The 23669-nt window shown below is 32.5% G+C and overlaps 1 protein-coding gene across 3 annotated transcripts; it reads right to left on the bottom strand.

The window, feature by feature from the left end:
- Positions 1 to 130: 130 nt before the first annotated feature.
- LOC142323189 (sodium/bile acid cotransporter 7-like) lies at positions 131 to 23151 on the bottom strand. Of its 3 annotated transcripts, XR_012756041.1 has the most exons (8): positions 22953 to 23151; positions 22222 to 22444; positions 20885 to 21035; positions 15079 to 15352; positions 10248 to 10373; positions 7916 to 8063; positions 2123 to 2305; positions 131 to 523 (listed from the first exon to the last, which is right to left on the bottom strand). XR_012756041.1 is itself a non-coding variant. In XM_075362503.1 (7 exons), exons 1-7 carry the CDS (start codon positions 23053 to 23055, stop codon positions 2287 to 2289), a joined length of 1044 nt encoding a protein of 347 aa, XP_075218618.1. In that variant the 5' UTR covers positions 23056 to 23151; the 3' UTR covers positions 131 to 2286. The 3 variants fall into 3 exon arrangements, 2 of the variants coding, with proteins under 2 accessions (XP_075218618.1, XP_075218619.1); XM_075362503.1 differs by having other exon boundaries at positions 131 to 2305; XM_075362504.1 differs by lacking the exon at positions 10248 to 10373 and having other exon boundaries at positions 131 to 2305.
- Positions 23152 to 23669: the final 518 nt, after the last annotated feature.

Here is a 23669-nt window from a genome sequence, read left to right as displayed (position 1 = left end):
ACTAAAACAAATGTAGAAGGAATAATACTCTGTTAAAGAAAATTTCAAAATAATAGTTTTAAGACAGAATCTTTCCCTAACAATTTTGGTGAGTTAACATAAAATAAAAGAGTAAACTATCTTTGTTTAAAACATGTTTTTTAATCACCAAAACCATTTTATTGTATTTCTTTTAAAATATCATTATAAAAATAAATAATCAACAATATAATCAGTCTTAACTCATCAATGTTTTAAAACCAATTAATTATCTATGCAACTTTTTAAAAGTTGAAAAACTTTTTCACTTATGTAAAATATGCAACAATTTTATAAGAATTATAGCCTAGCTTCTCAAAGTTTGCTCATCAATTCCCAAAAAGCTGATCTCTTCAATATCAAAATATATAATACAAACATAAAATCATTAAAAGTTTATAAAAATGTTATCTTCAAAAAATTATGCACTTCCTTCTAGAAGAAATAGCTTTTAGCAGCAAGATTAGTTGACAACTATTAGTAATTACCACTTAATCAACTGAAACTGGCAAAATTATTTGATTAATGAGTATATATCAAACAGATTATCTGCTAATTACAATATTCAACAATAAATGCACAAATATATCAAAAACTTCACTTAATTCATTTTTAACACCTTATAAATTCAGTGCCAGCATAGCTTAAGCAGCAAGTTGTTACAAAGAGATAAGGTACTTTCTACACTCACACTGACTGAGTTCAAGCTAACCAGTGTTTGAGTCTGCTGACATATTTCATACACTGCTAGCATAAATGCTCTCCTGTTTTAAAATTATATCAAGTTGTTCCAGGTTTTCAGTTTTTGGTAAATACAGGATGACCAGGCTAAAAGTATCAGCTTATATTAAGAGAACCGGTTAATATAATTTAATAATTTTTTTTAAAAAAACATTGCAACTCATCAGGTTTTAATGTAGGTTAGTCAAGTTCAATTTGTGCACCTTTTATAGCTCGGCATATGTATAGACAACAATCTAACTCTTGCACGGTGTTTAGGAGCACAGTGGCATTATTAGACCAACAGCTTCAACAATTCTCTGTTTTAAATTGTCCAAATTTCAAACTTTTCTTTGATACACACAACTTTTAATAAATCCCCAAGCAAAATTACCCAAAGGATTGATATCTGGAGATCTCGGCAGTCATGCAGTGGGACCTCCTCTTCCCAATCCATCATCCAGGGAAAGTGTACTTCAAGAACATGCTACCATCTCGATGAAAGTTTAGTGAAGCACTATCTTGTTGAAAACCAATGCCTGCAGGAATCTGATTGAGCCTACATTTAAGAGATTACGACTGGTTTTCTAAATATAGTCCATTACTTTTGGATATTTTTAGCCTAGACGCTTTGTATACTTGTACTTCCTTTAATTTCTTGTTTGAGAAAGCATAAACAGTAATCTTTAAAACTTTTTTTCTCTGTAAATGCTTCCTTTTTGAATTTATGGTTTTTTATTTGGTTAATATTTGAAGTTAGTTTTTGTTTTTTTTTTCCGTTTTAAGCAAATATTGTCTTAAGATGTTAGTTTATCTTTATTAGAAATTTAACGCATTTTGAATAATGATTTATTATTTTATAACCAAATGCACTTCGTTCAGTAACATTTATTTATAAAAATCAAACAAACATAACTTTTTAAGAAATATAGTCTTAAAATACAAATTTGTAGCTTCAAGAATAAGTAAAATACTTGAAGGTGAAGCATTGGATTATCTGTACTGATTTATAGAATAAGCTTAAAGACCACAGGATTAATGTAAAAAGCACAAAAACATACCTCAAGCTCATAAGTGTTGAAACCATTCTATAAACTTTATATGGAGTTTGTTCTTAAAGAATGCTGTTCAAGTTTCAGCAACAACATAAGTAGGACCTTTAGACGTAAAGATTTTATTTTTATATAAATTTCATATTCATTAATGAACTTCAAAACAGTCTGCCAATTGAACAAAATTCCTCATCACTGTTACCAGAACAACATTTGTGGAGTTATGAAACATGTTTTCAATTTATAAACAGACCAAATATTATTCTATGATAATCTTTCTGCAGTCTTTTTTTATATTTAAATATTGATAATATTAAATCGCACTTTCATACCTTTCTCTTATTTAAGTTCATAGTGATCAGCAGGCCTCTGAGTACAAAAAAGTAATATTTAATAAATACAATTGTAAAAAAAGTCAACTTAATGACTAGAAATAGAATAGCATGATTTATGATACTGCTTGTCTCAAGATATTCAAATTTAGTCGTAGATTCTTCTATGGTAACAACTTTTCTCTGAAACAATAAGTTAAAATTAATAAAAAAATACAACTTCTTTACACAAAACCAAGATTGTCAGTATTTTTAGTAGTTTTTATGGTTATAAGTACATTTAGTATATATATATATATATATATATATATATATATATATATAATAATGAGAACTAACAAACTAACATGTTAGTTTATAAATTTATTGCATTAACGACTACATAATTTTCTGTGTAAACTGTAAAACTTAAAAAGTTGTACAACTCTAAGTATAATAAATTTCAATAAAAATGTTTAAAATTAAATCTAATACCTAAGTTAGCAAAAATAAACAGGGATCATAAATAAAACTAAGGCATATGCAGAAAATGTCAGAATAAAGCAGGAGATAAATATACTTATTACAAGAGGAATTGCATAAACATTGAATTTATACAACATGCATTTAAATTTATTAAAAATGTTGGGTAATATTATGTTCAATTATGTATATGATTTTATAAAATTAACGTTAATATATATATATATATATATATAAATAAATAAAAACAAGTCACAAAAAAATACATGATTTGATGAAAACTAAGAACAGTAAGAAAGATACAATAATTAGAACAGATAACATTTATAATAAATCAAATAACAAAAAAAAAATAAATAAATAAATAAAGATAGTATAATTTGTACAGATGTTGATAACATATAGAAAAAAAATCAGATAAATTCAACATAAACGATAATTTAGTAAATCTAACAAGTTGTTTTTCAAGATGAAGAAAAATTAATAATTGTAAATTCATTTGCATTTACTTATGAAATAATAATATAGATAAAATTGTAAAAAGTGCAATAATAGATTCAAAATAAAATACTGGAAGAATTAATTGTACTAATGAAGAAAATGATGAAATAAAAAATTATATAAATAATAAAACTAATTTAGTAATAAATAAAAATAAAATATATAAACTAAAAAACTAATTAAAAGAAATATATAGTAATAAAAACTGATAAAGCAAGAACTCCCGTTATCAAAGAAATATTTAATTATAAGAATAAATTAAAATACTATAGCAGATTATATCCTGTTACCACATATATGCCTAAATTTAACATCGGCGGACGATAACGGACCAGCTCAGATGTCAGCTGGAGCACAGTATACGTACGTGCTGGTACCAGCGTCGATCCTGCCGTGCAGATGACCGCGCAGTTCACCCACCATAGCGATGCTGCGACCCCACCACTCTCAGGCACCAATAAAAGAGCAAGCACGAGAGTGGATTTTTAATTCATCGTCAACGACCACCTGGAGAAGACCAAGAAGAAGAAGAAGACAGAAATTCCCTGGCCGTCTCAACGTGGGACCTCCCGGCGAATGACAACATCCCGCTGGAGCAGCAGGCCTGCCCGGCCCGCTGAGGGAGCCACCGGACGCGGACGCTACGTTCCCGCACCCGCTCGCTGGGCTTCAATCGCCCAGGCCGGCGGACGCAGCAGCAGGAGCCGGCCCAGCGTGCAGTAGCTCGGGGAAAACCGCCTCGGCAGCGCCAGCGAAAGACGACCGACGTCAACTCAACAATGCGGGGCTATGGAGTCCACCACTGCCATGCTGTAGCGGGGACCCAACTGCCACTGAGGGGAAGTCCGGTCTGATTTCAATGGACGAGCCCCACCTCCCTGACTTTGCCGGAGACCAGCTTCCGGACCCAAAAGCTCTTCTCAGAGCTAACGCAAAAAACGGCCCTTTTCAAGGCTACCACAAGTTATAAATTAACTGTCGAAGCCAATCGACAACAACAACCCCTTCTCAGGGCAACCATAAGGTTATAAATTACAACGAGCCGTCGAAGCCGATAGACGACAAAAACGGCCCTTTTCAGGGCTAACACAAGGTTATTAGTTATAACGAACCATCAATGACAACAACAGCCCTTCTCAGAGCTACTACAAAATTATTAAGTGCCACATGCCATTCGGCAACAAGTGGCGCCCAACGTGAGGCGAAGACAGTATGGACGAGAAGACTGGACATAGCCACGCCTCTGCCGACTACATGTCAGCCGACAGACCAACACACAAGATTTCCTACAACATTGACTGCCTGGTTTCGGGCATCCGTGCAACATTTTCGCCACTGATAACGGCAACCTTCAGCGATCTACCATATGAGGGCCCAGAACTGTTCATCTCTCGTCTACAAATTCAGCTACAATAACAGAGAATGCCTGTTGAGCAATGTGCGAGTACGCCGAAAGACAGCTGAAAGGAGAGGCTCTGTCCTGGGCCAAGGAATACAAAGACCTACAACTCGATTGGTCCGAGTTCACTCACTGACCGATTCCGGCATCAATATAACCGCCCGCAGACTACTGCCAAGCTCTGGTCTCAACTTTACGGACAAACGAAAGGAGCTAATGAATCTACGGAGCTTTTCCTGTTGCAGAAGAGGAAACTCATTCACCGACTAACTCCCGGTAGTGAAGTTGCCTCCTCCTAATATTGCTGGAGCAGCTGAGCCCCCACATTCGACTTTCACTGCGAGCGGCAACCATCCATGATATTGACGACCTGCTGCATCGTGCAATTATCATGGAATCAGACGAACAGGAGATCCAAGCTACAATGTTAAAGAGTACTCACGAAATCCGCGTTAGTTCTGAGCAGAGCTCGCTGGATAGAGTAGGAGAGCTTTAACCAGATACTTCCGTGACTAGAACAAATGATAAAACAACTCGATGTAGAAGCAGCTTGGCTCCATGGTGTCATTGCTGCCCGAAGCGCCGTTTCCACAGGGACTGCCAAATAAGGAAGTCGTAACAGGGAAACGAGTAAGGGTTCCGGCTGTGGAGCCAATCGAAACCCTTAATCAACTAGGCTCAGAAGACATCCCTAGAATCGCCGTCGAAGTGGTAGGATGACTCAGGAAAGCGGCCGTAGATTCGGCCGCTTGCAACCAACTTCAGCTTTGGATGAGCTGAGCTGTTACCATGGCAAGCCAATGCCAACACAGACATCAAGATAGATCTGTCATTGAATTCTACTTCCTGCCATACCACAAGAATGGTGCAAATAGAGCTTCTCTACGGCGACACGAAAATTCCCACAACGCTTCTGCTTGTTCCGGGGCTTCGGGAAGAAATCATTCTGGGATACGACTTGCTGAAAGAGCAACAAGCCGTGTTGGACTACAATCGTGGCTGCCTCCATCGGGTAGAGAAACCCGCAAAACCGTTTTTCGGCACGATAGACCCGAACCTGCGGCATCAAAATTGGACTGGTCGGCAGTGAAAAGTACAGCACCCCCTGAGGTAAAAACAAAGTTGGAGACGGTATTGAAGCGGCAAAAGGGAGCATTTTTCACTTGCAACCAACTCGGTCAGCAGTACCTGGGATCCGACTTCGGGAAGGAAGCCGGCCGTTTCGCTTACCGATGTACAGGTACAACGAAGAAAAGAAACGGACTATAAGAGAACAAGTGGAAGAGATGCTGAGGCAAGAGGAGACAGAGCCGTCAAAACTGCCCTACAGTTCTCCAGTTGTCATTGTTAAGCAGGACTCTTCACCACGTTTTTGTGTAGACTTCCGGCGCCTGAACGAAATCATGGAATATGTGCACTCACCACTGCCACTGATCTATCAGACTATTAAAGACTTGAAAAGAGCCCGCGTCTTCTCGACAATCGACCTTAAAAGTGGCTGTTGGCAGATACCCCTGGAGAAATCAACCAAGCGTTTTACAGCCTTTTCAGTTCCAGATGGCGGCCAATACCAGTTCCGAGTCATGCCGTTCGACTTGAAAAATTCACCTAGCACATTCCAGCATCTAATGCAGGACGTTCTCACTGGCCTTCTCCAGCAATGCTGCCTGGTTTACCTGGACGACATTATTGTTTACATCAGTAGCTGGGAAGAGCACTTACGCCACCTAGACGTGGTTCTGGAACTCCTACAACTTCACCACCTACGGGCTTTTTGGAGAAATGCGAATTTCGCTGAGACGAGATGTCATTATCGGGCCATGAAATTACACCCACGGACAATATTCCGCAGCAGCAACACCTATCTGCCATCCGAACACAAGACTCCTGGGTCAAGAAAGGAGCTGAAAAAGTTCCTCGACATCTGTAATTGGCTGCGAGAATATATCCCAAGATTCTCAGAGACTTCCGCGCCGCTGACTGACCTGCTGCGGAGGAAACACTGGAAATGGACAGACACCGCGCAGCAAGCTTCGAAGCTGTTCAGAAAATATACCCTTTGGCCGTTTTCTAAGTGGACGGCTAACTGCAAGACTGTAGGATGTCGCTCGTGAATGGGAAATTCTAAAATTCGCCAAACAGCTTCGGATGTACTTATGTACCGGCCATTTACATAGTTTTCTACTTCATCGTTTTGGGTTTTTGACGCTAAAAAAGTAACTTGGTCAGATCGTTTATTGATATATTTACAAATGTATTTGATGGCTTGAACTGAGTGGCAGTACTCGATATTTATGTGTGCGTTAAACATCCTACACAATAATGGAGAATAAGGGACAATCCACCTATTATCTATATAGAAAGTACTTCCTCTGATATTTAGCGTAGCGCTCTGGCCTCCATTTTCGGCGTCACGACGACGATAAACTGGATATCCGTCCTCTCTGGTTTGGGTATCGTTGACGAAACGTTGAGGGTACTTTTTTGTGCAGATACCGTTTTTCATACATGGTGCTGTTAAGTTATGCTCTCTGCATGGACCGTGCACCATATTTTTAGTCACGATATCGTACAATATCGGGTCGTTTTGTTGGTTGGGCAGTTCCGCAACTATGACACTATCAATTTCGTCTGGCTGGATTTTTCTTTCTAGTCAAAACAGCAAATGACAGTGAGGTAAACCCAGCTTCTGCCACTCCACACTTGCCGTGTAACATTTCACTTTGCCGAATATTTCATCTTTTGTGAATAATTTTATGAATTTTTTCATCTTTAAATGAAATACCCTTGAAATTATTTTTATTGCCCTAGCCTGTAAACTATTTCTAGAAAATTGAGATCTTAATCTTTTGGGCATTTTGAAATGATAAAAAAAACTAAATACTACATCAACTAATACTAAATTATTTACTTACATGTTGAACAGGAATTAGCATGTATATGAAGTGGTGATTAAAAAATTCAAAATATTTTCAAGGAAAAATAATCGATATTCCACACAACCGCTGCGTAGGAAGCCGACCGCGCGCATGAGCCGCGCAGCACTTTATTTTGTGACATTGACTCCCCTCCCGCACCGCAGTGACGCTTAGGTCACATGCTGCTGCTGCCTAGCTAGCCAAGCGGGATGTTGGCGGGGCGAGGGAGCAGTGGCAGGCGGTGGTGGGGACGCGAGCGTCAAGAGAGACACGACGACGACGACGGACAGTTGCTAGTTACTGAATTACGAAGACAGAAAAATAAAAATATGTTGCTTAAATAACGCGGTAAAAAGTACCCTATGTTCATCAGGGATAATGTCGGCTTCTAATAGAAAAGAATTTTTCAAATCGGTCCAGTAGTTTCGGAGCCTATTCAATACAAACAAACAAACAAATCTTTCCTCTTTATAATATTAGTGTAGATTTATTATATAAAATTAAAATGCTTACTCATTTTTATTAGTAATCAACCACTTTTTAAGATATGGCACAAGAAGACCGCCTAAAATTGTCTGCGTTGGATGATACAAAAACAGTGGCAGTGTAATCTGTGAAAAATGAGCATAACCAGAGAAAAGAATTTTCAAAACTGGAATACCTATAAAAAAAAAGGAAACAAAAGTAATTATTAATTTGTAATACAAGCACCAATTAAAATGCACAACAAAATTTTAAAAATGTAATGAGATTTGAAATTAAATTAAATTTTTATGGTCAACCTAAAATTATTATTATTATTACTTAAGGAATAGGAAGTCTGGTTTTACTTGACGGGACATCAGCCATCAGCTTGATAGGGTCAGCTTTGGCCTTTTGTGTAACTTTTGCAATGGAATGAATTTCCTAGATAAGCTGACAGCAGAATCATACCCCCCCCCCACATCCACCCTCCCATCTGCCACTATGATTTGCAAGGAAGCAACTTCTCCTATATGTATAAGAATGAAAAAGAATATGTCTAAGAGTATAACGTATAAGAACCTCCTATAGTATACTAACTCCTATAGTATAAGTAGAGGATGGCTAGCCATTTAGGCAAAAAGATGAAATTAAAGGTAACACAAACTGGAGAAGGTGAGGAGAGGCAATCGATCCAACAGAAGTGTAAGCTCATTTAAAGCTCAGAGAGGGTTTTTCCAAAACCGGAACAAGAAAAAAGGTAATAAAAAGAATATAAATGCAAACACTTACATTTTAGTTATATTTTTCTTTAAAGGAAAAAGTGGGAGAATTTTACTCTTTCTTTCTTTCGTTTTCATGTTTAGCCTCTGGTAATTACCTTTCAGATAATACTTCAGAGGATGATATGGATGAGTGTAAATGAAGTGTAGTCTTGTACAGTCTCAGTTCGACCATTCCTGAGATGTGTAGTTAATTGAAACCCAACCACCAAAGAACACCAGTATCCACGATCTAGTATTCAAATCCGTGTAAAAATAACTGACTACTAGGATTTGAACGCTAGAACTCTTGACTTCCAAATCAACTGATTTGGGAAGACACATTCACCACTAGACCAAGCCGGTGGGTTGGGAGAATTTTACTGTCCAAAACACACATGAGATTAATATCCTTCAACATTTTTCTTCACTACGACACAAAATTAGGACACACAGAAAGATTACATATATCCAGACAACTAACTAGTTAGTTACTTAGACTAACAGTAAAAGTAAAAAGAAAGGAAAATAAAGTAATTAATAACCAGCCATACCTGTAAAATATTCCCCTATTTTTTAATACAGAACATTTATTTTAAAAATAAATATTAGACTAATTATTTGTAACTAAATGTTTAATTTTATTATTTCTATTAAAATATAATTAAAGATTTATGTAAATAATTAGTATTATAGCTACACATATTTACCAATATTCATAGAGTTTTTTTGGAAACATTCCTGGGAACCCTTTCTCAGAAACCACCTTTTGGCTACTTTGTTGTACCAGCTACAACATCCTTGTACTGTTTTCCTTAAAAAATTGATTTTAAGCAAGAAAACAAATAAAAAGAAACTGGTGCTGAGTTGAGAGAGTATGGTAGATGCTCCAAAAATATTACATTACACCATGAAGGTACTTTTTCACCAGGATGGATCGATTGAGCAAGCAACAGTTTTGGAACATATTCAATGTATTAACAAGCATATGCAATTCTCATCATTTTGAAGAAAACTACAGTAATTTCAGTTTCACTGACAGCCCAACTTTCCACAGTAATTCCAAAACAGATTTTCTCTTTTCTTTTTATACATACATAATATTTTCAACAGATGCCACAATAACACAACTTTCACAGAAATACTTGTACCATTCATAAACTTGTGTTTTTTCATTATAATTTTATAAACGCTTTTTAATGCCTCTAATGGCCATATTTTAATTTTTAATGACTCTAATGGTCATTCTTTAAACAAAATGTACAGTTTTATTTTGATACACCATTCAATGATTCACATTTTTAACTGTAGTAATGTTACACACAGATTATATAAATAGACAAATATTATTATGCAAGGAAATGCATAATATGTGAGTAAGAAGAATGCAATATTGTAATCCCATGAATTCTATTAACTTATGAAACAATAATTTACTTTTCACAGTGATTCTAGGAGACATTTTAAGTTACTAAACAGCTTCAAAGTATAAAATAGCTTTAAATGTTAATGATTATTTATTTATATTATATAGGTAGCATAATAATACTGATAATAATTATTATTAATACTTAAAATTTATTTATTATTAGAAAAACAATTAAATAATAATAGTTTCCTACCTAGTGTTAAGGACTTATGGGACGAACAGAACATAATTGCAACTACATCATCCACTGAATACAAATCTTTCATGTAATTTGCTGCTTTAAAACTTCCATATAATACTGACATCTGTATAAATAATACTGAAAAAAAATTTCAACAAATGAGTAGGTCTAAAAATTTATTTATAACTTATAGACACACAGAGTAAAAAATAACCAAGAGTAAAGTTAGTTATTCTGAATAATCTTAACAAATCTGTTGAATCTTATCTTCATTTGATGTATTTGTAAAGCTACAATTTGTTTAAATAAATTGGTTCTAAACTACACTCAACAACCCGGGTTGGTCTAGTGGTGAACTCATCATTGCAAATCAGCTGATTTTGAAGTTGAGAGTTCTAAGGTTCAAATCCTAGTAAAAACAGTTACTTTTATACAGATTTGAATACTAGATCATGGATACCGGTGTTCTTTGGTAGTTGGGTTTTAATTAACTACACATCTCAGGGATGGTCAACCTGAGAATATTCAAGACTACACTTCATTTACATTCATACATATCATCCTCATTCATCCTCTGCAGTAATACCTTACCGTAGTTCCGGAGGTTTAACAGAAAAAGAAAGAATGACTACACTCAACAATGTGACAGCAATCACATTCAACCAGCTTCATATCATAAAAACATCACTAAATTAAATCATAAAAAAAGATTAAATATTATAATTTACTCCCTCATTCAGAAAACAAGTTAATACTGTTTCAGACAAAAAAGAAAAATATGACTTACAGGTCATGATGTTTCAAAAAAAAATTAAAGTGAAATCTGAAAAATGTCATTGATATTAATTTCTCATTTAAGAAACATTATATGGTTAACAGTACATTTCCAATGACCTTCTCCTACATAAAATTATTGCCTCTCACTTAATTGCTTTTTAGAGCAATTATAATGCTTTCAAAGCTGATCTGAAAATTAACTGAATTCCCAGTAAAGAAATGATCAGCACAAATTTTACTATCAAATGCCTTGATTAATATATTACTTAACTGTTCTTGGTTTTACTTGATACCAATGGTTTTACCATATGACTGTTTATAAGATATAATTCAGTGATTTGTAAAAATTAAACTTCAATATAAACCATTAGAAAATGTGAGGGTTGTGTAATTTTTGCCCTGTACAGTAAAATGTTTGATTTGAAACAAAAATTGACAGATAAGTGGCAATGTTTTCTCACTAATTTGGATAACTGTTAAAATCACTTTGAACAAATACATAAGTAAAAAACACTGATATCTTTCTCCTATAACACTTGAGTAAAATGTGTAAATATCGAGTAACATTTTACATTTACTGACGAACCTAAAAAAAAATTAAATTGGGGGTCAACATCTGCTCACTTTGCTTGCCTACCCCCAAAATATTTTGTGCCTTAGATTCTACCTGTATAACTGGCACTCTCAAAACCAAAGCAAATATGAATTATGCATTCCAACAATAATCCACATACAACAAATATATTGCATTAAACAGTTTATATCACTTCTAGTAAGTATTCATTATATTTAACAGAGAATCTAAACGGCAGAAAAACATTTTTCAATTACAATTTTTTTTTGCTATTAAAAAAAATCAAGTATGTACACTTCTCTAATTTTTTTATTTTTTTTTTTGTCTTCAGTCATTTGACTGGTTTGATGCAGCTCTCCAAGATTCCCTATCTAGTACTAGTCGTTTCATTTCAGTATACCCCCTACATCTTACATCCCTAACAATTTGTTTTACATATTCCAAACGTGGCCTGCCTACACAATTTTTCCCTTCTACCTGTCCTTCCAATATTAAAGCGACTATTCCAGGATGCCTTAGTATGTGGCCTATAAGTCTGTCTCTTCTTTTAACTCTATTTTTCCAAATGCTTCTTTCTTCATCTATTTTCCGCAACACCTCTTCATTTGTCACTTTATCCACCCATCTGATTTCTAACATTCTCCTATAGCACCACATTTCAAAAGCTTCTAATCTTTTCTTCTCAGATACTCCGATCATCCAAGTTTCACTTCCATATAAAGCGACACTCCAAACATATACTTTCAAAAATCTTTCCCTGACATTTAAATTAATTTTTGATGTAAACAAATTATTTTTCTTACTGAAGGCTCGTTTCGCTTGTGCTATTCGGCATTTTATATCGCTCCTGCTTCATCCATCTTTAGTAATTCTACTTCCCAAATAACAAAATTCTTCTACCTCCATAATCTTTTCACCTCCTATTTTCACATTCAGCGGTCCATCTTTGTTATTTCTACTACATTTCATTACTTTCGTTTTGTTCTTGTTTATTTTCATGCGATAGTTCTTGCGTAGGGCTTTATCTATGCCGTTCATTGTTTCTTCTAAATCCTTTTTACTCTCGGCTAGAATTACTATATCATCGGCAAATCGTAGCATCTTTATCTTTTCACCTTGTACTGTTACTCCGAATCTAAATTGTTCTTTAACATCATTAACTGCTAGTTCCATGTAAAGATTAAAAAGTAACGGAGATAGGGAACATCCTTGTCGGACTCCCTTTCTTATTATGGCTTCTTTCTTATGTTCTTCAATTGTTACTGTTGTGTTTGGTTCCTGTACATGTTAGCAATTGTTCTTCTATCTGTATTTGAACCCTAATTTTTTTTAAATGCTGAACATTTTATTCCAGTCTACATTATCGAATGCCTTTTCTATGTCTATAAACGCCAAGTATGTCGGTTTGTTTTTCTTTAATCTTCCTTCTACTATTAATCTGAGGCCTGAAATTGCTTCCCTTATCCCTACACTTTTCCTGAAACCAAATTGGTCTTCTCCTAACACTTCTTCCACTCTCCTCTCAATTCTTCTGTACAGAATTCCAGTTAAGATTTTTGATGCATGACTAGTTACGCTAATTGTTCTGTATTCTTCACGTTTATCTGCCCCTGCTTTCTTTGGTATCATGACTATAACACTTTTTTTGAAGTCTGACGGAAATTCCCCTTTTTCATAAATATTACACACCAGTTTGTATAATCTCTCAATCGCTTCCTAACCTGCACTGCGCAGTAATTCTACAGGAACACCGTCTATTCCAGGAGCCTTTCTGCCATTTATATCTTTTAATGCTATCTTAAATTCAGATCTCAGTATTGTTTCTCCCATTTCATCCTCCTCAACTTCCTCTTCTTCCTCTATAACACCATTTTCTAATTCATTTCCTCCGTATAACTCTTCAATATATTCCACCCATCTATCGACTTTACCTTTCGTATTATATATTGGTGTACCATCTTTGTTTAGCACATTATTAGATTTTAATTTATGTACCCCAAAATTATCCTAAACTTTCCTGTATGCTCCGTCTATTTTACCAATGTTCATTTCTCTTTCCACTTCTGAACACTTTTCTTTAATCCACTCTTCTTTCGCCAGTTTGCACTTCCTGTTTATAGCATTTCTTAATTGCTGATAGTTCCTTTTACTTTCTTCATCACTAGCATTCTTATATTTTCTACGTTCATTCATCAGCTGCAATATATTGTCTGAAACCCAAGGTTTTCTACCAGTTCTCTTTATTCCGCCTAAGTTTGCTTCTGCTGATTTAAGAATTTCCTTTTTAACATTCTCCCATTCTTCTTCTACATTTTCTACCTTATCTTTTTTACTCAGACCTCTTGCGATGTCCTCCTCAAAAATCTTCTTTACCTCCTCTTCCTCAAGCTTCTCTAAATTCCACCGATTCATCTGACACCTTTTCTTCAGGGTTTTAAACCCCAATCTACATTTCATTATCACCAAATTATGGTCGCTATCAATGTCTGCTCCAGGGTATGTTTTGCAGTCAACGAGTTGATTTCTAAATCTTTGCTTAACCATGATATAATCTATCTGATACCTTGCAGTATCGCCTGGCTTTTGCCAAGTGTATATTCTTCTATTATGATTTTTAAATAGGGTGTTGGCAATTACTAAATTATACTTCGTGCAAAACTCTATAAGTCGGTCCCCTCTTTCATTCCTTTTGCTCAGCCCGTATTCCCTCACTATATTTCCTTCCTTACCTTTTCCAATGCTTGCATTCCAATCTCCAACTATTATTAAATTTTCATCTCCTTTTACGTGTTTAATTGCTTCATCAATCTCTTCGTATACACACTCTACCTCATCATCATCATGGGCGCTTGTAGGCATATAGACGTTAACAATCGTTGTCTGTTTAGGTTTTGATTTTATCCTTATTACAATGATTCTATCGCTATGCGTTTTGAAATACTCTACTCTCTTCCCTATCTTCTTGTTCATTATGAAACCTACTCCTGCCTGCACATTATTTGAAGCTGAGTTAATTATTCTAAAATCACCTGACCAAAAGTCGCCTTCCTCTTCCCACCGAACTTTTTTATTTATTATTTTTATTTATCTTTTCTATTTCTTATAGAAAAGAAGTTTTGTTAAGAGATCCAAAATTTCACTAGATGAAACATTCAGCATAGATTGATAAAAAATTTTAGAATCGAAAAACTCAGTGTTACAATAATAAAAGTAACTAAAAAACAATTTATAAAAGAAACATTAAAATTTTTTTATAAAGAAACATTAAAATTTGTAAAAGAATTAATTTAAATTGAAAGTTTTAATCACACTATGTATAACCTTTTCCTCACACCTTATCCTAAGATAACTTAGCATAATAACACATACAATATTTCATCCAAATGATATGATACTAATCAACCGGCATAACAATTTTCTAAATCAAATCAATACTTCAAATTTGTCAACATGCATGTATACGAATCAACTCATATATATTTAAGATCCTACCTAAAATAACTGTTATGAGAATATCTGAAGCAATCATAGGAATGTCATGAGTAAGGAATACATCGCAGAATGTAGAATAGAGAATGAATAGTAAAGTCAGTTGACCAAAAGTTGTTAAGTTAAATTTTACACACGGTAAAACTTTTAAAACTACATTCTGGAATGAAAGGAAACCTGCTCCTCGTGCTAGCTGGCCAACCCCAAGCGGTAATAGAACTGTTTCACAGAGTGTTATTAATGCAGTAGTTACTGATACAACAGCAGTAGTACCCAACTGAAACAATAAGAAAGGATTTTTTATTTCAATAATATACTGAAAAGCAATAATACAGGAGATTTCCTCTTAACTGCTGTAACTGGGACCAACAGTCAGGTTACAGAAAAAGACAATTAACATGTTGACTACTGACATAACAACCATGATGTGGATTGAATACAGTTTCAATTATGCTTTCATTGTGATGTGCACTTGATTTATTATCCCACCCACTTACCTGATAGCAGCTACTGGATTGCAAATGTGCTATAAAAATTAAATACTTATTTGATGTAACTTCTTAGTTTTAACATTAAAATTATTTACACTGAAAGAATAAATACAAAGCATTTTTAGTTGTAATTAATTTCAACTTTATAATTAAATTTAAAAATTATTTTTTTTTAATTTAATTTAATTTATACTAAATTTTTTTAATTAAATTTACATCTAATTTTTTAATTTTAATTTTAGTTGAGAAAATCAGCACTGAAAATGAATCAAAGAATTTATGAATAATGGAAAACAAGTTAATTGACTTGTAAATTTATGTGTATTTTTAATGAATAAAATAAAATAAAAAGAGTAAAGATGTAGAGTAAAACATTTCAATTCACAATGTAAAGCTACATTATTATCACAGTAGAGAATTTATCAAAAACTAATTAGTCAGCTCAGACATCAGAAACCTTGGAGGATGCACTGGGATACTCTTACGAAACCAGAGAACATCTTCAGTCAACCAATATCATTTAAGAACAAGTTAATTTTAATAAAACAAAATTTATAATAAAAGAAATTTATATATACTTTTTACAAATCTTTACTTATTTAGAATAAAAAGCTATATGAAAATAAATGTTCATATTATATACTAGCAGTCCTCTGAACAACAAACCTCCTTCAATTTGCACTGAATTTAACAAGTTGAGTTCTACAACAAAACTGAATTAAAATAAAGTAGAAACAGAATTGTCGGTCATAACTAACAGTGAAAGGTCTAATCTGTGCCAAAAATAATCTTACTGTACTACCAATATTATTAGCAGTTTTTAGGGATACTGAACATCACTGACTGATGACAGTTGAGCAAGTGCTTCAACTGTATCGCTCATGTTTATCTTATTTTTTTTCAAATTTTTTTTTGACATAAAGTGTTTTATGGGAAAATAATAAATAATAATTTTGTCAAAAGACCATGAAACATTACCTGTTTAATACTTTAGTGAGAAAGGCATGATGCAATACAATAATAGGAGAAAAATCTCAAGGTAAAGGTTAGGGTTAAAGAGAGAGAAAACAGGAAAGAGTAAATTATCTAATACGGGAAGCCAGTAATAGACAAATCGGAAATATGTAAATCACATGAAAAGTGGAGGGAGAATGATAATATGTTTCATTCGTAAAAGTGACAGCTTAACGAAGAAATTTACCTTTACCACATTTCTCCATCATCCCCTTTTTAAGATAGCAGCTGGCATTTTAGATCTTAACATTTTAAGAAAAATGTTAATTGTATGTTACACATACAACATTTTGCCTGACAGCAAGGAACCTTACTAAAGATTTCGTACAAACCAGAAAATACATTTGGTCATAATTATACTACAAATAGCCAAAAGGTCAAGTTAAGATGGACCTCACTTAGTCAAGTCAACAAAAACTAGAATAGCTTTTTAAAAATGTTTTTAATATTTGTCATAAAAGTATTTTTTTTATTTTAAATATTCTTTATCTGATTTTTTATTTAACTTTTAAGTGTTAATCAAATGCAGTACTATTATTACAGCAGTTCCATATAGTATTTAAATAAAAAAAAAATAAAAAAATATGTCTTTATTTAAAGTAATCCAATGCTTTCATAAGCATCACTTTCCTTTCTGCATGTCTTATTATGTACCACTGATCTCATCTTTATTATTCTCTTCTTCTTGTTTATAAGATGTTATGTATTACATGTGCAATTCATCATTAAATAATCAAAAAGTTACTGCATTTGTTTCCATAATAATCCATTCAACGTATTCAATTTTCAACATAATTTTCTGTCATCTTGCACACTGATTTCTTTAATTACTACTTAGACTAATGTTCATTCTTGGTTCATTTACACCTAGGTTTTTTTTAGCTTTTACGTCTGACTGTGGTGCCATGAGGTTAATACAAATTGTAAATGGAAAGTTCATTAACAGTAACTCAGTTAAGAGAGTACTTACTATAATTTTAGAAGTCCTTATGTGCAACATTCTATAGTTACATATCTGAAGATTACTTTTGTAGTAACTCTACAAACATATTTTAACATTTCACAATCATTAGATCAATGAATTATAAATCAAGTATAAGTAGTATATAGGCAATATTAATTTGTTGTTGATTACAAGATAAAATAAATCACTCTACTTTTGACATTTGAATAAGTGAACTAATCATAGATGGCTAAAAACCAATCAAGTCAGACATTAATCTTGAAGAGACAGCATTTCATGTAGGCACCTTGCATGACATTGTTCTTTCAAGCAACAGAAATTATTGATACATTACTAGTTAAGGAGGAATAGTTTTTTACAGAGGAAGGGTATTTCACTTGTGCTAGCTATTATATTTGCATTCAGAACAGCATACTTTCACTGCCATTTCTTTAATGAATCAAATAATGGAATCAAAGTAGCATCTAATAACGTATGATTTTACAGAAAAGAAATAACACTTCTTACAAATTTACTTATGCAAGTACAAACAGAATGTTTTACAAGAAAATAATCATGCAATTTAACCAGTTGTTTACAAAATGTGAAATATCAACATTAGTCTCATTTATAAATTAGCAAAAGTTCCACTGCGTACACACAAAAAAATTTTAATGGACTTTCACTTCATGCATCCTAGCAAGTTACTGATTTTAAGTTGGTTATTAAGAAAAAATAAACCAGGTCTCACACACACTGCTACTAAATGATAGCTGGTATGTTACAGTACAGAGTTGTTTACTGTAACACCATAGTTCTCTCACACCTATCTTTGATGCTTTTTACCAACAGCTAGGTATTTGTCATTGTCAGTCATAAAACAATACACCAAAATAATAATAATAGTCTTATTCTGATCCTTTACAAAGTACATATTTCTTACAAAATTACTTTATAATTTAACGATTCTGGCAAATGTAAAATCAAGAAGTTCATTAGAACTTCGCCGGTAAGAGTCCACAGAACTAGACAGCATGACGAGGTCAACAAATTATGTTAACAGTTCTAAACATAACCTAACCTAAAAGTGAAATGAAAATGGGGAAAAAAATTAAAAAATATGCATGAAAACATTATATTTCAGTTCAATTAATTTTTTTATATTTCAGATTCTTTTTTGAAAGAATACTTTCAAAAACTGAATTTTGTTATACAACTTTTTTTCTTCCATTTGATGAACCACGGGACTCGAATATGTCACTTTTTCCTCAAAAAGGTGGGTTTAGGAATCGCGCCACTAGGTAGCAGTACTTAACGGCACCTTTGAATTTACAAATGATCTTGTACAAAACCTTGAAAATGTACTTGAAATAATAAAATTTAAAAGAAAATATACTACAGCTTGTTTTAATAATAAATGCTCTCATATAAATGGAAGTACTGAAGATGAAACAATTTTTTTAATTATCCCATCATTTCATTAAAACAAAATAAAAGCATTAGTTTACAAGAGATTATAGCAGCTAATAAAACACAAATATTAGGAAAGTGTTGCAAATGTAGCAACAGAGATTTGTTACATAAAACAGAAATATATTCGATTAGTTATTAGAACTATTGGAACTAACTGGTAGAGAAATAAAAAAAAAGTTCATTTAATAATAATATAAAAAGTGTCTCCACGGATAGGATAAAAATTGAGGGTTCCACTTAAAAACTAATAAGTGCAATTTTACATCACGAATCATCAATTCATGAAGGTGAATGATATGACTATCAACAAAAAAAAATAGCATTAAAAAAAATGTGTGTGTGCATGAGTGCGCGTATATTATGTATATATGACTTCTTTAGAAATTATGTTCTGAAATTATATTTTGAGGGATCTGTTGAAAAATATGGGTGAAAGACTGTGATCTAATAAGCGAGGATCTAAAGAATTAGAAAAAGTAATAAATAGACAATGGAGAGGATATGTACAAGAAGAAAACAAGGAGGATCTACATGACTACTGAGAAAACTATCAGTAGATCAAAAGGAACATAATTGTAAAAATACTTGTGCTGAATTTCAAGTATTGAAATTTAACAACTTTCAGCCAGTACAAGGGTTTAAGACAATTTAATGAAGAAGTTTATGTTGGATTGTGCAGAAAAAAATTCAGGTTACACTTAAAAATTTAAGAAAGATATTATTTCTAAGTAATTCACAAGAACGTTTAATATTTTTAAATTACCGTACAACCAAATTGAAGCCATTAAATTAACAGATAACATTTCATTACAGGAGAGTTGAAGAATGTAGTAAAATTTTGAACTAATTGCAACACAGTTCTAAAACATCATTTGTTTCTTTGTTCTTACACAAGTCGGTTAAATTTGTAACAATTATAATAAATGCAAAACAGTAACCACAACAATAAAATTTCCCCCTGGATTACATGTACACAATGCTGTTCCTAAGTTAGTTTTAGTCGGTAAGATGCGGGTACATATAGGCCTTTAATTATACCTAGCCGAACCCGTGCGAGTCCAACATTCCCCCATTTATGGGGGGGTACGTAAATGGTATTTCTCTGACTCATCGAGAACAAAAAAAAAAGCTAGTGTAGTGATGTGGGTTATCAAACTCTGCAACAAATACATTATCTGTTTGTTGATGTGACTGAGACAGCTAATAGGACAGTAAAGATGTTGAACTTTACCATACATTTTAATTTTTCTTAGTTTAATTCACCTGTTAGTCATTGGTGAATATAATACCATGCAATCATTCATAACAAGAAACATTGTACCCATAATTATTAAACTGTAGTGAACATTCGAAATCTTACTTTTTGCAACGTTATTCATTCATGTGATATTTTTTTAGAACAGATAATTAATTGGCCTGGTTCAACACACCAGATACTTTTTTGACATTACTTGAAAAGAATTGTGTGACCCATATACTCAAATAAGTTAAGGGAAAAGGGTACTGATATAAATTAGAAAATAGTAAAAAGTAATTATTGTCCAAGAGATATAAAATCAATATCTACAACGTAAAGCAGATGATATATGCTTAATTTTTTGTGCAAAATAACTGCAGTAACACAGAAAAAATTATCCCAAAAAAAAACAGTGTTTAGTTACAGATTAAGTTTTGTTATGGTTTAATAAGGCGAGATAATTATACAAAAAATACATTTTGAAAATAATTAGTTCTAATTAACTGTTGATAAAATTAATATTGTACATAACAATAATGTATAAATAAGCTTCACTATAAAAAGCAAAAATAGTTTTGAGTAGAAATTAAATGCATAAGGATAATTCTTATTTATAATTAAATAAAAAACTTACTAAAATTAAATACTTACAATGAAAAAAAGGGCGAGAGGAGTTACAAATAATCCGATGAAGCTACCAATAATAGTGTTACATACAGCAACAGCTTCATTTCCACCAACTGCCCTTGTTATAATTATAGCCGATGAGATAGGTGGTGGCATGCAACTCACAATTGCTAATCTAAAAACATTCAGCACGATTTAAAATTGTATATGTTGTTCTCAGTATAACTAAAAGTTAAATAAATATTTTTCTTTTATTAAACAAAAGCAGACTTGGGCCAAATATAAGCATGTGAAAAATATAAGATAATCTGATGTCTTATTAAAATTTAAACAATAGAAAATAAAATAAAATAGTTTTTCTTGGTTTAGTATACCTGTTAGCCAGTGGTAATTATACTTATTTGTTATGCAGTCATTTGTAACAAGAAAAATTGTACCCAAAATTCCTTAAGTGTAGCAGACATTCACACTGTATTTTACTGATCAGAACTGCTCAGTATCTTTATGCAATTTATTTCTTGCTTAATATCCTTTTAGTTCTTGAATGCAACTCCCTAAGTTGTTCCAATATAGCAGAAGCATCTAATAAGACCATTTTTTCACTTTCTAATCTAATGACCCAAGAACAAGTAGGAGTTAACACACTTTCCAACATTTTATTAGAATTTTATTTTAGTACGCCATTATTTGACTGCTTGAGATGGTCCTGTGATAGATTTACTTTTACAATTAAATTGGATCTCTTGTTATTACAGGAATTTACCTATCAACATCTTTTATGCCTGTAATTAGTACAGAAATTCCATTTCACCATTTCACACAGGACGGTTTGTGCATTTCATCTACTTCAGAAAATAAATCATTCAACTTTTTTCAAAAGGCCACACAAAGAAAAAGTGGTTAAAGAAGTCATTTATGGTATGAGATAATTTAGGTCGGAAAGAAACACTTAAAAAACATTCATAACAAACAGCTGTTGCACTTTATAAAATGTTAAGAGAAAAAGTGAAAAAATGTCATAATTACACATCTAATGTACAAGTTAACTGTTAATTTATTATAGATAATTAAAAATGAAAATTGATGTTATTACCATAACATTTGCAGTAACTGCAAAAATCTTACTACAGTTTGAGTTCATGATGTTTATAACTGAGAGGAAAAACAAGGAGATGAGTTCATCCATGAAAGTTTGACTATGTACCTTGGAGTGCTATAACTGAATAAAAGATGAGGGTTTCATTTGCTGAAATGAGTGAAGGCGTACACAAAACAGCTATATTATTCTATACAAATAAATCTATTTTAAAATAAAGTATTTACATGTATTTATCCAACATATTATGAACAGGTATACACACCCTTTCAAGATCCAATCATTGACAGAGAATGTAATTTTTAACATACTATTTATAAACAACACAAATATAGGAAATAAAATGAATGTAAATATTTGAATAAATAAATGCACTTTAATTCTCCTTAACGCCAATAAAATATCACTGGTTGACAGTAACAGTCCATAAAAGAAAAAAATGATGGTAATCGCTATGTAATTTACACTCCATTCTGGTTTTAGTGTTCCTAAAAGGAAAACCAAATGTTAAGTCATATTACATGAAAACTACTTGGTCAATGAAAGAAAATCAAGACACATTACTGACTTTATAACTGTAAAAAAAATACAAGTACGTTTTATATATATATATATATATATATATATATATATATATATATATATATATATATATATATATATTACCATGAATAACTGTGTTATTAGTGACTGTGAATAATTTAGTTTAATTATATATATATATATATATATTATTATATATATATAATTATTATATATATATATAATTAAACTAAATTATTCACAAACGAACACAGTTATTCATGGTAATTCTCCTTTGACACTGAGGTTAGGAAAATGGAAAGGAAATTACTAATAAAAAAAAAATGCAAACGTATCCGAACACGTTTCCTATAAAGGTGAAATTATGTAATGCGATAGTGCAAATATATTATGAAGTAAAAACCTTTAAGAAAGGCCGCCAGTTAAAATAAAGCAAATACACTTATAGGTTACCTCCCATAGACCCCAAGGACGGATAAACTTCAGCAAAAAATATTGAACCTAGTATGCCAATTAAAAACCAGTGTTTCTTAACAATACTGGCTACGCCAAGCATTTTATTTAATCATTTAGATATATTTTCAATATTATAACAGATCTCGCCAATTCGACTTTCAAGTATCACAACGTACTAAGCAATTGCTGACCTATAACTTTTACTATACTCGGTTAAAAGGATAGGAAACGATCGAATCGATACTAGACTATCTGAGCTTAAGTAATTTAAGTTTCGTAATTACCTTTTCTACGTCGTTTTTTACAAATTTAGTTATGTAAAGAAAATTTATTTTTCATCTGAGTAAATTCCTGATTAAATATTGATCTGTTTTCAGATTTTTCGAGTTCACACTTTTTGTATAAATATAGATGGATCTTCCCGGGAAGCCACAAAATCAAGCCTATGTTACAACTTTTACTAACATTCTTTACTTGAAGGTTGTCTAAAATGCAATAATACTTTATAAATCAGAAGAGTACTGCACACTTTTTTATTCAATAACATCTGTACAGTCGCCGCCAAGTAATGGTGAACTTGGAGTGACGATTTTACCACCCAAATAATTGTCCTCATGTTACCAAATAATTTTTTTGTTTTTAAAATATGAATGCAACAATTTTGAAAAGAATTATTGTCGACTAATTCACTCTGTACATTGTAAAATGTAATGA

Source organism: Lycorma delicatula, chromosome 4 (assembly GCF_047948215.1).
Source record: "Lycorma delicatula isolate Av1 chromosome 4, ASM4794821v1, whole genome shotgun sequence".
NCBI classification, from domain to species: domain Eukaryota; kingdom Metazoa; phylum Arthropoda; class Insecta; order Hemiptera; family Fulgoridae; genus Lycorma; species Lycorma delicatula.
Note: the sequence above shows the minus strand (reverse complement) of the source record. Positions and strands in the feature narration are given on the sequence as shown.